Genomic DNA, 14,426 nt, shown 5'->3' on the forward strand with positions numbered 1-14,426 from the left:
ACATCGAAAAAGAATTTTCATTTTCGTACTTAAAATTACTTGATCGCCGATTCCATATATAACAAATTTATTTTTTTTCAATTCAACATTTCATTCATTTTATTCAATTTAATTTTGTCAAGATCTTGTCAATTTTCTTGTAGTATAATTCCTGCATCGCCGGGGGTTTTACTAATTTTTGTTTTACGCCAAAAAGAAAATCCAACTGCTATTTAAAAAAAAAAGGCAAGTTCTAACTTTCCTTTTTTTACTAGGTTAAAAATATGAAAGAGAACCAGGACTAGTATTTTTATGTTTCAAATGAGACTCGACAACTTCAGAGAAAGCAAGTTTTCAGAAAAATCATAAACTCCACCTAGACGCTTAGGAAATAGGGACCTCGAATAAGATGCCAATATTTCAAGATAATTTAGTTTATTTCCGACTTGGAACCTGAACTGAAATCCGGATAAATTTTAGAATCTTGTTTTTTCTCTCATGTGCTTATTTGTCTCACTTTTATTTTTATAATTAATAAAAAAAGGTTTCAAATTTACAGCATGTTTCAAATATGCAAATTTATGCCGAATTCAAGTGCAAAAATATGCTGAATAAAATTTGAAACATTGTATTACGGAGATGAGACTGGAATCTTTGTATTTCCGCCGTGACTTCAGGGATCTTAAGATAGGTGTTTTGTGAACACGGTGCATTGGCCATGTTACGTAAGATTTTATTTTGGAGTGTTTGTATGATTTTAATATTGCTGTGTTTGGTACAACCCCATAGTTGACTACCATATGTCCACAGGGGCTTTATGACTTGTTCATATAATAATATTTTATTTTGTATAGCATATAGGAGCCACGTCCTATCAACCAGTATAGTTGTCTATACCTTAAACTTATTTCTGTCCTTTTTGTTCTTCACGTGTTCTTTCCATCTCAGCTTGGCATCTAAGGTCATTCCCAGATATTTAGCTGTATTGCTGTATGGTATAGTAGTTCCATCGATTCTGAGCGACGGAACATGGTCCACCTTTTTGTTTGTAAAGATTATATGAACTGATTTATGTTGATTTAGCTTGATTGTCCCTTTTTTTGTCCATTCGTTTATCTTATTGCATGCATTTTGGAGGGTTTTGGTTGAGTGGGTGATAGTCGGTCCTAGTGACATCACCGCTGTGTCAACTGCAAACGTTGTAATTTTTACTCCATCTATTTTCGGAAAATCACTGGTGTATAACAACTAAAGCAGTGGACCTAATATGCTAGCTTGTGGCACTCCTGCATTTATTGTTTTTAATTTTGAATATTGATCATCTTGTTTGACTCTAAACAGTCTGTCAGTTAGGTAGGAACTGATAATATCGACATACTGCTTTGGTAGTACCTTTTAGCTTGAAACCAATAGTTAATATTGTTTTTCTAAAGATCTTTCGGTTAATTTTATGTTATGGATTTATGTTCATAATTGTATAAATTCACATATATTTGTATAATTTAAAAAATGCTTATAAATCCTAGGCCCTGAAGATGATCTCAATAAAGTTCGAAACGTGTACGATAAAGGATACTAAACCTACATCACACCAGATCGCATCTTACGATCTGTAAATCGTCGTTAAATTACGTTTTGTTATGTTTAATTTGGTCATTAATGATCATTTGGTCCTCACGGGGTTGGCTGTTGCGTTTCAGCTGTTATTATGAAGCTTGGTTGTGTCCAGTCATGGATTGTCTATTTCTACAGTTTTTTGCCAACTCGAGTATTTTTTATTTCACTATTGAAAGAGTCTTAGGACCCGACAACGATGATTGCGAAATGACGAAATGTGTCTAATAGAAAAAATAATTTCAATTAATTATTTTTTAATGTAAGTCTTGGTCGAAATGAAAAAAAAACTAGTGTCATGGATTAGTGATAGTTAGAGTGATTTAGTGGTTAGAGCAACAACGTATTGAGCCGAAGGTCGTGGGATCGAATCCCGCTCGTGACACTAGCTTTTTTATCTCGACCAAGACCTCACATAAAAATAATAATTAATTGAAATAATTAATATGGTCATTTCGACCACTAAACATAAATAGAAAAAAATCTATTATATTTCGTGGTCCTATTGACCAAATAACTTCTTTCAATCAATTAATCTTTATGTAAGGTATTGGTTGAAATGAAAAAGTTTGAAAAATGGCAAAAAGGAAGGAAAATTCGAAAGGTAGGTCAAGATGGGGAGTTGGTGTCCGAGTGGATCGAAGTCACGATAGCTCAAGTGGTACAGCAGCGGCGTATTTGCCGAAGGTGTGGGTTCGAATCCCGTTTGTGACACTAACTTTTTCATTTCAACCAATACCTTACATAAAGATTAATTCATTGAAAGAAAAATAATATTGACGATTGCAGGTCCGCCTAACATCGCTAATGATCGGCAGTCTAGCGTTTTGTCAAACAGAAGCCTTTTTACTTGTACTTTCTCGTATACTCGTATTTTTTGGTAAGATCTTTACGTTTGTGTCCAGTATGTCGGATTCGGTAAGACCGTAATAAAAGTGAGACGATTTTATTGCTGAAAGAGGGCACAATGTCCACGATAGGATCGATACAAAGACATCTTATAGAAATTTGAGAAGTGCGAGAGGGAATGTGTTTGTGCGCTCCTTTTGTTCGATTAGTCCTTTAGTACTTTCTGGTAGTGTTTTATTATATGCTTCTTTGGAGAGTGGTTTTGTGTCGGCTTTTGAGGTTATTTCTAAAAGGAACTTTAGTGGTTAAAATACAATTTATAAATGAGAAATGCCACATGACGTCGCATTGATTGGCTTAGACTCGGCCGCATTTCTCTCACCCCTTGCTTAATTCTAATTCCGCTTTTCCCGCAGCGAATATTTCGGGGCTGCGAGGGGACTTAACGAAGGGAGGCCCGGGGGTGAATTTCAAGCCGGCGAATGAGGATTAGGGCTGGAATGCAAGTCGTAGTGAGAGAAGAATGTTAATAGACAGGGCTCGCGAGTTAATAAGTCCACTTTGTCATCGACCCCGTCGCCGGAGGCTTTTATTAACCGCCCCCCGCAGCCGTCCAGCACTCGTCACCGGGTCGGTAATGAATGACTTGGCCGTTCGGCTTTAATTGGATAAACGGGTCCGGAAACGCTTCCGAACGGACTTCGCCCTCCTCACACCCAGATCCGATCAATTAACACCAAATAACTCGAAAGGTCGATTTCAACTTGACGAAATACTTTGGGGGAAACGGTTTGGTGGTTTTCCTCAACTTACAATGGTAAATCCATAAAAAGATCTTTCTATCATGATGAATTTATTTGTATCTTATAAATATGTTTAAAATGTTACCAACTTAACCCTATTACCAAGACTGCACCTTGATGACAAATATTGTAAACCAGTTAACCCTGGCACTCTTCGTTCGTTAATTTGTCTTAAACAGAAAGATTATATAATGGATAAAAATATTGGGATGGGACTTGAAGAAAAAGAATGTAGCGAGAATTTTGGATGGTAAGTGTAGTGGCCACCTACAGTTACCACGGTACCCGCGAGGTGCCTCTCCCGGTTATGGAATGGCCTCACCCCCACTCTGCAGTCAAAGTAGAGCCATTTCATATATAATCACGGGCACTGCCCTACTGACTTCAGACCCGACGAGGTCTCACTTCATACCTCGAGACTTGTCTACCCAACGAGCTTTCCCCAATCACTAAGCGAGCATCGACAACGATAGCAAAAGTACTCGCAGCATTACCTTGGATCTCGTATTCTCAACACAGCCGACTTGGCTAAACTGGTCAACTACTGCACTCGGCTAACTACTGCACCCGTGTCCCTTCAACTGCTGCAGAGTCAACCGACTCACGGCCCCGGGATTTCAGACAACGGTTCTGTTCGTAACGGACCACTACGGCACAACCTCGATTCATCGCCTCGACACTACAAAACAACACCGGCCCTTCTCAGGGCCACCAAAAACTCCCCGTCACTAATGTAAGATTAATGACGTACAGTTTAATTCATTCTGTAAATCCAAAGTCGTCGTATTAAAAATGTGCACAAAGATCTAGATGTATTAGTCGTGGTGGAATAAACTGAGCCCTTTGAGAGGTATTGTATACCCCGTTTTGTGCCTACAGCACTCCGAATTTCATCAAGGAACATGATTACTAGGCCCGGTTTCAGTGGTTGGATTTCTTCTACAGTTACATTGTACGTCCGAAAGCACTTCCTTCTGCGAGCAAGTGCAGCACCACAGTTTGTTATAGGTGTGTTGCTGTCTTCTCTGCTTCTTTGCAGAATCTGCATGTGCAGTCTTGGATTATACCAATCTTCTTTAAATGTCCATTTAGTTTGCAACGTCCTATTAAGAATCCTGTTAGGACTCGCAGTTTTTTCTGCTGTGTACAAAGTTAGATCGGATTTGTTGCTGAGGTGATTAAGAAAGCCTTTAGACTACGTGAATGAGGTCGAGCCATTGTGCTTATATTATATTTGGTTTATAGCTCCAGGCTTTTATTAAGCTCCGTAGGTTCAGACCGGCACTTACTGGGGGTTATGGTGCTACACAAACGCGTTCCTGCTGTCGGCCATCTTCAGTGAAGAACTGCCTGTCTCGTGTCGGTGTAGCTTCATCACCCCCGAAGAAACCGTTCAGGTCCAAATTAATATATTGGCAATATTTATGCATTATTCTTTTAATGGACTTCTCACTATCTACTTTACTTCTCTTACAATATCTCTCCCTCTTTTACTCACTCACTCTTGTTTTTTCTCATTTTCACGGTCTAACTTGTCCTCCTTTTTCTTTATATCTGCCTCCATCCCCTCGCTACGTTGGCTTGACAGGGGCGTTTCTTCTTCTCTCCCTATCCCCTCTCACTTTCTTTCTGTTTCTCTCTTATTCTTTATCTATACATCTATTTTTCTTAAAAGATAATGATCTTTCTCATTTGTTCACTAACCCCGCTCTTTCTGTATGTTTCTTTCTTTGTTCTTCTTTCTTGTTATCGGTCTTGTGCTGTATCTAGCCACCCACTGTCTCTGTCTGTCTGTCTGGCTCTCTGTCTATATGTTTCTCTCTCTCCTCTCTCTCTGTTTTATATATTAGTATATTTTGATATTGTTGTTCTTAAGGGAACCTGTTCCCAGGAAGATACAATTTTTCTTTCTTTTTCTNCTCACACACACACGCACACTCTCCCTATCTATCTACCTTTCTGTTTCTCTTATTCCTTATTTTTACTCTGTCTTGCTCTCGTGCTATTTGTTATTTCGCAATCGTTAGAACTAGTTAGAAGGTTAGAGAGCCTCCAGAAACATTAGTGCTTATGCATACGCAAGAACACACAGGCCAACCACTCACGATGACGGAATGATAAAATGCCGAAACCGATGTGGAAGGCAACCCTTGTTTTTATTCTTTGAATTTAAATTGTACAATGTGCTTTTCGGGCACATGTCCTTCTGGTAGGTTCTAACGACAAAACGCCTCTGACAGAACAAAACAATGATGATAGGGGGTAATGACTAAGTTATTAGTTCATCACCCCGTAATCCACACCTAAAATTCTCAAAAATTTTAAGTAGTTGATAAACTAAGTAAAAAACGACCAAACTACTTGCTCGTCATTCATCTGAACTCAAGAAGACAACGCACAATTATTATTTTGAGGTATATTGTTTGTTTTTTAATGGCTCTTGAAATCTTTATCATGAGTGCGGCGATTGAAATTTGTCACCCTTGTAATTATAATTCCAGATGTTAAAAAAAGTTACTAGGGTGAGAATAATGAAAAGAGCAAAGTACTACTCGAAAAGGTCGTAAAAACAAGGGGGAAAGTTCAATCGGTACCACCGAATTAAACCAACGATTTTTCCCATTTTTTCTGTAGAGGGCCGAGAGAAAAAAAAATTAATATCCACCAACCCGTTTCAGGGAGTCGGAGTTCACATATTTCTTCCGAGTTTTTAATAACAAAAAAAGCCATGAAAAAGACAATCCTATCCTGCTGATTAAGGTTTGAATGGCAATGTGGAAAGCGGGGAAAGGAGCGGTCGCGGGGCGGGGTAGAAAAACGATACAGGCATCAGAAAGGGCGTTTAATCAACCCTCGGATTTAATAAGGGTGCCGGAGTCTAATACGACCCTGCCGACAGGATTAAACCCCGCAGCCACCCCCGCAGCATTTCCGTACCGAGGGGTTCGAACACTGGAAAGAATCGTTTCGCCAAAATGGCTTCATTTCCACCTCTGGATTCTTTTCCTCCCTTACAAGAGCCGAAGAAAGATGTTTGCGACTTAATCCACCCCGGCTGAAAAATCTTTTACTCCCTTGAGTTTAAATTAATAGAGTCTCAAGGGACGCCCCCGGGGAAAATTAAAATTCTCAGCTTCCTCTTAAAATAGAACAAGGGGCCCCCTCTCGGCAAAGCTAATTGAGAAAATCTAGATTAACACGTTAATTCTGAATGCAAATGAAAACGTTTTAAACGTCTGGACAATGAGATGGAGTTAATATATTCGAAAAACCTTGGTTTGTATTTCAAAAATAGAATGCCTTTTAAATCACACATAGCGTTGCTTAAAGCAAAACAAGTATTGTGAAACATTGCTTTTATGTCATCCAAGTTGTTTCGATGAACTAATAACTCAGTTCTTCGAGATCAAACTTTCCTTTCAGGCTTTGTATTTTAGACGGGTTTCGGCCATATGTTAACCATTTATCTACACTGACAGGCAAAAAATTACGCCCAATTGATTTTTTTTTCTCGATAAAAGAAAATTTTGCCCTTAATTTGTCCCATTGTTTTTACCAATTAATACTTGTTTCTGCTATGTTTAGGTAAACACACTTCATCTTTAATCCACAACAAGGATGAAGGATGTTTCAATGTTTACTTTTTACGGAATTTAAAATGCTTAGTTTTTATCTTTGTTTTCTTATTTTTTATTTTTAAACATAAAAATGCCACTTAGTGCTGAGGATGTTGCGCGAGGTGTGGCACTTACTGATGATGGACGTTCCATCAGGTATGCGGCTACTGCCATCGGAGTTCACTTCGAAACTTTGCTAGACGACGTTAGACGTTTTCGAAAAGCTGGGTCCTACCATAGAAGGCCCGGTTCTGGATGCGTTAGTGTATCAGAACCAGGATTACCGTTTTTTGACTTTGAGAATTTTGCAAAACCGGCACCTTACTGTTGTTCAAGAGATTCATCAGCTCCAGGGAGTTCGAGGTGTCCAAATTTCTGAACGCACTGCCCGAAGAAGATTAAATCAGTATTGACTGATGGCTTTTCGCCCCGTAAGAGGACCAGAATTGACCAGAACACAGAGTTGCACGGCTCCCATTTGCTCGAGAACACAGCCATTGGTCTATAGACGACTGATCTGCTGTACTTTTTACTACTGCTAAGTGGATGAAATTTTAGAACATAATGAGTTGCCGTTGTTTAATTTAAGTTTTAATTCCATGCTAATAAGTAAATTAATTGATATTAGTGTATCTAATACTACCATAAATTTTATTAAAAACCTATGTAAAAGATCGCAAATAACTCAAGCAAAAGGTACTCTTAGCTCTGAGGTTCTGATAAACGCTGGGATTCCTCAAGGGATTGTACATAGACCTATCTTGTTTTTGCTTTACATAGATGAATATTAAAAGTAGATATCTCTGGTAGATCATTTGGTTTGGCTGATGACACAGCTATCTTATATAGTGACATCGATATGTTAATTTGATTTAATTAATCTCAATCTTTAATTAATCTTTAATTTGATTAACATTGTAAATAGTAGGTGAAGTAATGAGGAGCGGTCAGGTTAGATTTATTTCATTAAAATACCTTTTTAATTTAATTTCCGACGTTTCGACCTTTTCCGGGTCATTGCTTTCCCGTATACTCGGTCGTCCTTAAAAGGACAATGAGGATCTTTAACGTCCGCACTTAGCCTACCGGCCTTATCGGATGTTTTGATTCTCAAGATGAGAGCTGACGCACCTCCGCATACGACCGAAGGGTGTTTCTGCCGCAGAATTGGTGTATAGACAGCTCAGCCCCGAGGGCCAAGACAACTTCGCTCTCCGCTTGCCCATTCCGAGTGGGCGGGTCCGCATTAAGCATCGAACCGTATGCCGCGCTCAAAGGGCTACCTAGGCCGAAATACATCAGACTGGTTTCCCGCGCACTCCCTAGATAGAGAAGGCCACTTTATCTCTCAGAGTATTGAGGCTTCCCCAGCGTAGAAATTTCCGGATCCGCTCCGTCCGCGGTTTTGTTCAAAGTAGAATTACTAACCACCCCCTAGAGGAGACTGCCTATGGTAAAAGCCGCCAGTCGTGTACATTACGTACACCTGCGTGCACAGCGCACTCGAATAGGCGCAACCGATTCACTATCCATTTCCATCCGCCACTTCTCACGCGTTCGGGGGACTCCATCTGCGTAGTCTGAGCTCCTCAACGCTATACGCTTCGATTGTCCGATCCTTCGTATCCCGTGAGGCCGGGTGAATAACGATGGTCATACGCGAGTTTCGTACGGAGGTCACAGATAGCAGACAGCATCTTCTCTAGGTACCCGCCAGGGGTCTCGCCACGGCCAACTACGAGTCCATTCGCAGTGTAACAGAGGCTGAACCTTGGAAAATTTCTGTTACCCCATACAACAGATGGTTATGCACCCTCCCCCGTCTATGCAGACATGATCTGGTCCCCTAACCCACGTCTGATAAAGCACCCGCCGCCCCATGCCGACCCGAGGCCGACACGAGTACAGCTTGTGCTTTAGAGAGTAACCATCCCTAACATTTTCCGGGTCAACCACTTATTGAACCACCGATCGCTGAACAAAACCCACTATAAATATGGAATTTTAATCCAAAATTAATCCTGTAGTGGCCACTTGTAGCTACCAAACGTTACCGCTAGAAGCCACTACGACTTATGGAATATTCTCACCCTCCACTCTGCAACCAATCAGAGTAGTGCTCTTCCCTATATAAGCAGGGGCACTGCCTCGCTGGAATGAGACTCGTCAACCCGACGAGATCTCACCACTCACTAATGTAACCGACATCGGCAACAACGACAGCAGGCTCGTCAGCCCGACGAGGTCTCATACATCACTAATAATCGACTATACTAGACTTGTCAACCTGACGAGCCGTCACTAAAGGTACACCGTCGACGACAGCAAGTACTCACAGCATTAGCCTGATCTCGCCTTCTAAACAGCCGACTTGGCCGTAAACGCCAACTGCTGCCCCTCGGCTAATTGCTGTACTTCAATACCTCCGGCCTCTGTGGAGTCAACCGACTGGCCCCCGGACCTCAGCCAACGGTTTACTCATGGTCACAGACCACCACCAACGGCGACACGCACACGGTCTCTGCCTCGATTCATCATCACGCCTTCTCTACACAACACCGGCCCTTTTCAGAGCCACAAAACTCCCAGTCACTAAAATCTTTTAATTAAAAATGGCTGGATAAAAACTTTCTTATATTAAAATTTAATAAATCTTATAAATAAAATAGCCTTCCTCTGTCTGTTTCTCTCATTTCTATCTTTTGTGGTCTCTCTCTGCTCTTTCCAGCTCTTTCTCATTCTCTCTTTATCTATCCGCCGTCACGTTTCTTTCTCGCTGCTCTTTCTCTCTCTCCCTCTCATCTCTCTTTTCTTTCTCTTCCCCTCGACGCTAAAATGTCGGTCGGTGTTAATTTGAAGGCGAATTAGTAGTAGCACCTTTGCTTAGTTTAGTTCATATAATTTGTTGATAAATAATAGTATTTTGCATTTATCTTTATATTCGAGAGCATATGATAAAACTGAGAGGAGTATGGGGGAGAAAGTGAAGTTACTGTTGTCAGTGAAGCCACGAAGATCTAGACCAAAGCTTGGACTATTCATCTCTAAAACGTAGAAAGGTCAATCCATTGGAGCTGAGGATATCGGAGGCTCTCGGAAGTGAAAAAAGCCAAATTCGGTTTTTAGATGGATACTGCCTTCGTTAGAAGCCTTTAAATAGAGAGGTTCTCCAGTTTCAGAAGGGCATACTGCAAGTGGTATCGTACATTACAGAACCTTTTAAGCTTCTTTGATTTCTTTTCAGTCTGCTGTGTATCCTTGGTCTAATGTTTCTTTACCTCCTTCCCAATCCTAATAATTACAAATGTCACAGATTCATCAACCACCGCAGCATTCAGCCGCTCAATATTAACAAAATCTTGGGAATACTCAACACCTATCATATTTTGTCGGAGAAACTATTTTTACCTAACACAATAACAAAAATATTTACATATATATAGTATAAAACCTTTCCAGAGGTATATTTGAATTTATTAAAAAAAATCAGAAATGTAGGCTTTTTTATCGTGCCAATAAAGCAAAATCGCGATTATTTTATGCCCAGTCAGATATTGGAACATTTGCGACGTGTCAAATTACACGTGATTAAATGCCTCGTACGATCCGTCGACGCCCGGCTGACATGAGTCCAGGATGAAAATTTCGGTTGGGAAACCGGACCCCGGAGGAGGATGTGAGAAAGCTCTGTAACCCTTCCGACAACAGAAGCGGCAAATGTTGTGACAGTTCTGTTCCGTCCCACTTGAGAAGAGAATGCGAGACGGAGTTAAGGGCCAGGTGTGCCGAGGGCATCCCTTTATCCCTTTTGGCACCTTTTACCCCCATTTACACGACACCCTTACGCCCCGGGGGTGAAATGACTTAGTAATAACTGTTTAACTTAACCAGCCCTCTTCAGACCTCAAAGGGGAAAAAAATCATACATCTGTAATCAGCACACATTGTTAACGCATTATAACCATAATTCTCATAATAAAATTAATTACTCATTCTCGTTTTCCCGTGCGTATTTCTTTTCTACGGGCTTTAACGCGTAACTTACTGATTCATCTCCTCGCAGACCAAAAAGCAATATTTCAAGATTTACATTTGGTTACAAATTGTGCAAAATGAGCTTGGAATAGAACGGTTAATAATAAAACTAATTAAATTATTTAATTGAATATTTGTTTAAAATTTCAGAACAATATTATACACTGACACGCAAAAAATTCCACCTACTAGTAATACAACTTGATTTGGACATATTTGTATATATTAATAAAAATTTCACGTTTTTTAAAGTTTAATAATTGTCTTTGTCTAAAAAAGTTTTAAAAAAGTTAACTGCTAAGGAAAATGCAAAATAAAAATTTAAAAAAAAAGACCGGCAGATAATTTTGTTTTAGATTTTTAATTAAGATTTCAACATCACGCATTTCCTCTTCTTTGCTTAATTACATATCGAAGACCCCCTCAGCATATTTTCTACCAGTCTGAAAAAGTCTCCTTGATGGAGGTTAGCCCATTCTTCAGGAAGAGTCCTATCAAAAACGTGGATTTGTATCGTATCAGGAAGGGATGGACGTGCTGTTATTCGATTTTTGAAGTTATCACATTAATGCTCGATGGGTTTAAAGTCAGGAGAACGGGCTGGCCAGGCTAAGACCCTGATGTTTTTCTGTTGAAGGTAGGTTTGTACTATGCGATCGATATGTGGACGGGCATTAGCGTGCATTAGAATAGGATTGTCACTGATTTCATCGAGGATGGGAAACGCATGATGTCCCAAAATTTCATCCACATAGTTAGTAGCCGTCAAAGACCCTCCGCGAACAACAACCAACTCTGTGCGACTCTCCATTGAAATTCCCGCCCGTGCCATCACTGAGCTACGTTGAAAAGGTGGGCTCTGGGAAAAATTACAGGTCGTACCTTTCATTTTTGCTTTCTCCACCCTCCTTCACGCCCGTCGGGAGATCGTAGAGCAAATCTTCACTCATCTGTAAAAAGCACAGCAGTCCAATCGTCCAAAGACCAATGGCTGTGTTCTCGAGCAAATGCGAGCCGTGCAACTCTGTGTTCTGGTCAATTCTGGTCCTCTTACGGGGCGAAAAGCCGTCAGTCCATACTGATTTAATCTTCTTCGGGCAGTGCGTTCAGAAATTTGGACACCTTGAACTCCCTGGAGCTGATGAATCTATTGAACAACAGTAAGGTGCCGGTTTTGCAAAATTCTCCAAGTCGAACAACGGTAATCCTGGTTCTGTTACCCTAGCGCGTCCAGAACCGGGCCTTCTATGGTAGGACCCAGCTTTTCGAAAACGTCTAACGTCGTCTAGCAAAGTTTCGAAGTGAACTCCGATGGCAGTAGCCGCATACCTGATGGAACGTCCATCATCAGTAAGTGCCACACCTCGCACAACATCCTCAGCACTAAGTGGCATTTTTAAGTTTAAATATTAAATTAAGAAAACAAAGATGAAAGCTAAACAGTCTATTGCTTCAGATTTCATATGAGATTGAATAAACATTTTAAATTCCTTAAAAAGTAAACATTGAATCCTTTATCCTTGTTTTGGATTAAGGATTAAGTGTGTTTATCTCTAATGATGTTTAAAACATAGCATAAACAAATATTTATTGGTAAAAACAATGAGACAAATTACGGGCAGAATTTTCTTTTATCGAGAAAATGAAAAAAATCAATTGGGTGGAATTTTTTGTCTGTCAGTGTAGTTATATAAATACATGTTAAGAAATAGTTGGATTTTTTAGGTTTTAAACATTTTGAATTTTTTTAAATAAATTCAAATTAGAACCACTAATAATTTATTGTCCTATTTTGTTATTTTCTTTAGGTTTAGGGGTTCTAAGTGGCATTTTTAAGTTTAAAAATCGAAATTAAGAAAACAAAGATGAAAACTAAACAGTTTATTGCTTCAGAATTCAAATTAGACTGAATAAACATTTTAAATTATGTAAAAAGTAAACATTGAAAAATTCTGTATCCTTGTTTTGAATTAAGGATTAAGTGTGTTTACCTCTAATGATGTTTAAAACATAGCATAAACAAATATTTATTGGTAAAAACTATGATACAAATTACGGGCAGAATTTTCTTTTATCGAGAAAATGAAAAAAAATCAATTGGGTGGAATTTTAAGTGTTCTAAGTGGCATTTTTAAGTTTAAAAATCGAAATTAAGAAATCAAAGATGAAAACTAAACAGTTTATTGCTTCAGAATTCAAAGGAGACTGAATAAACAAATATTTATTCGTAAAAACCATGAAACGAATTAAGGGCAGAATTTTATTTTATCGAGAATTGGGATGGTGGAATTTTGTGCCTGTCAGTGATTTAGTTAATCCATATATTTTAGTTCCATTAAGTTTTTATATTTTAGCTTCTTTTTGCACTTAATTGTGTTTTTTTAAATCTTTTATTTAATTATATGCACAGCCTTGGTGGTTTATTTTTGGCTTAAAACTGACAAAAAACTTGTTTTGTTACAGGTTTTGCTCAACTACAGAAGAACGCCGGTTCGTTCCCGACGCCGGCCGGCTGCATTCCCAGTAAGTAGGACAATTCCCCTGACAGAACGGCGGAAAATTCGATGAAAATTCGTCTTGTCGACGGGCTTGATCTATGAAGCCAGCCGGAATAATTTGGTTAAGGTTTCCACAAGACGCTCGCAGCTCTCACCGCCCCGATTATAGGCGTAGTTAATCCACGTCAATACGTCTTAACAGACGCTAACCCTTTCGCCGGATTAATTGTTTAAAGGCTAATTGGTAGCTTCTCATAATGAAAGTTAAGATTAGTCACGACGTTCGGGTCGATTTTTCTAAACAACAACAATAATATTTATCAACTAAACAACCAATTCAGCTAAACAACAAATTTTGATAAAATTTCACATTATATTTACATTATTTACTTTAAGATTTACATTATTAACAGGAGTAAAAATACATTAAAATAAAAATAGAATAGTGTAAAATAAGAAGAAAAAAAAAACATTTAAGAACTTTACCCCCCTACTGTTTGTTCTTTTGTCTCCCACGGGCCAGGACATTTCAGTACCTTTATAATATATTAATTATTCAATAATATCTGACTTGTATTGAGATGCCCTCTGGAGGTCTGCGGGTTCGTGGCTGTAGTCTGGTCGTTTCCAAAAATGTTTTATTCTTTAAAGTTCAATGATAATGTTAAAAGAGGTTAAAAGGATGTCTGAAGGTCTATCATAACGGATGAACTTCAGAATTCACTTTATAAGTTCAAAGTGATCTAATTAAGTACGTGTAAGTGACGTTAGATTTGTTGTAAACTAGTCAACCCTGGCACTCAATGACGTCTGGCAGCCGTCGTTAGTTAGGTTTATGTACTTAAACAGTAAGATCATATGATGGATAAAAATTGGGATGGAACTTTAATAGAAGAAAGTTAACAAATTTTTGATAGTGAGGTTAGTAATTTTTTTGTAAGTTTGTTACTTAGGTGATCAAAAGAGCCTTTACACCGCGTATACGAGGTCGAACCATTGTGCACCTTCATAGGTTATAGCTCCAGGCTTTT

General features: G+C 39.0%; 1 protein-coding gene across 2 annotated transcripts in view; it reads left to right on the plus strand.

The window, feature by feature from the left end:
* Nucleotides 1-14,426, plus strand: part of LOC106660994 (visual system homeobox 2-like) — a 151,974-nt gene that overhangs the window by 44,480 nt on the left and 93,068 nt on the right. For both annotated transcript variants that reach the window (XM_024225784.1, XM_024225785.1), the window contains exon 2: nt 13,361-13,420. In XM_024225784.1, the coding sequence (XP_024081552.1) occupies nt 13,361-13,420 (60 nt within the window). The remainder of the gene's footprint in view (nt 1-13,360; nt 13,421-14,426) is intronic.

Source organism: Cimex lectularius, unplaced genomic scaffold (assembly GCF_000648675.2).
Source record: "Cimex lectularius strain Harlan isolate CLEC.00 unplaced genomic scaffold, Clec_2.1 scaffold47, whole genome shotgun sequence".
NCBI lineage: Eukaryota > Metazoa > Arthropoda > Insecta > Hemiptera > Cimicidae > Cimex > Cimex lectularius.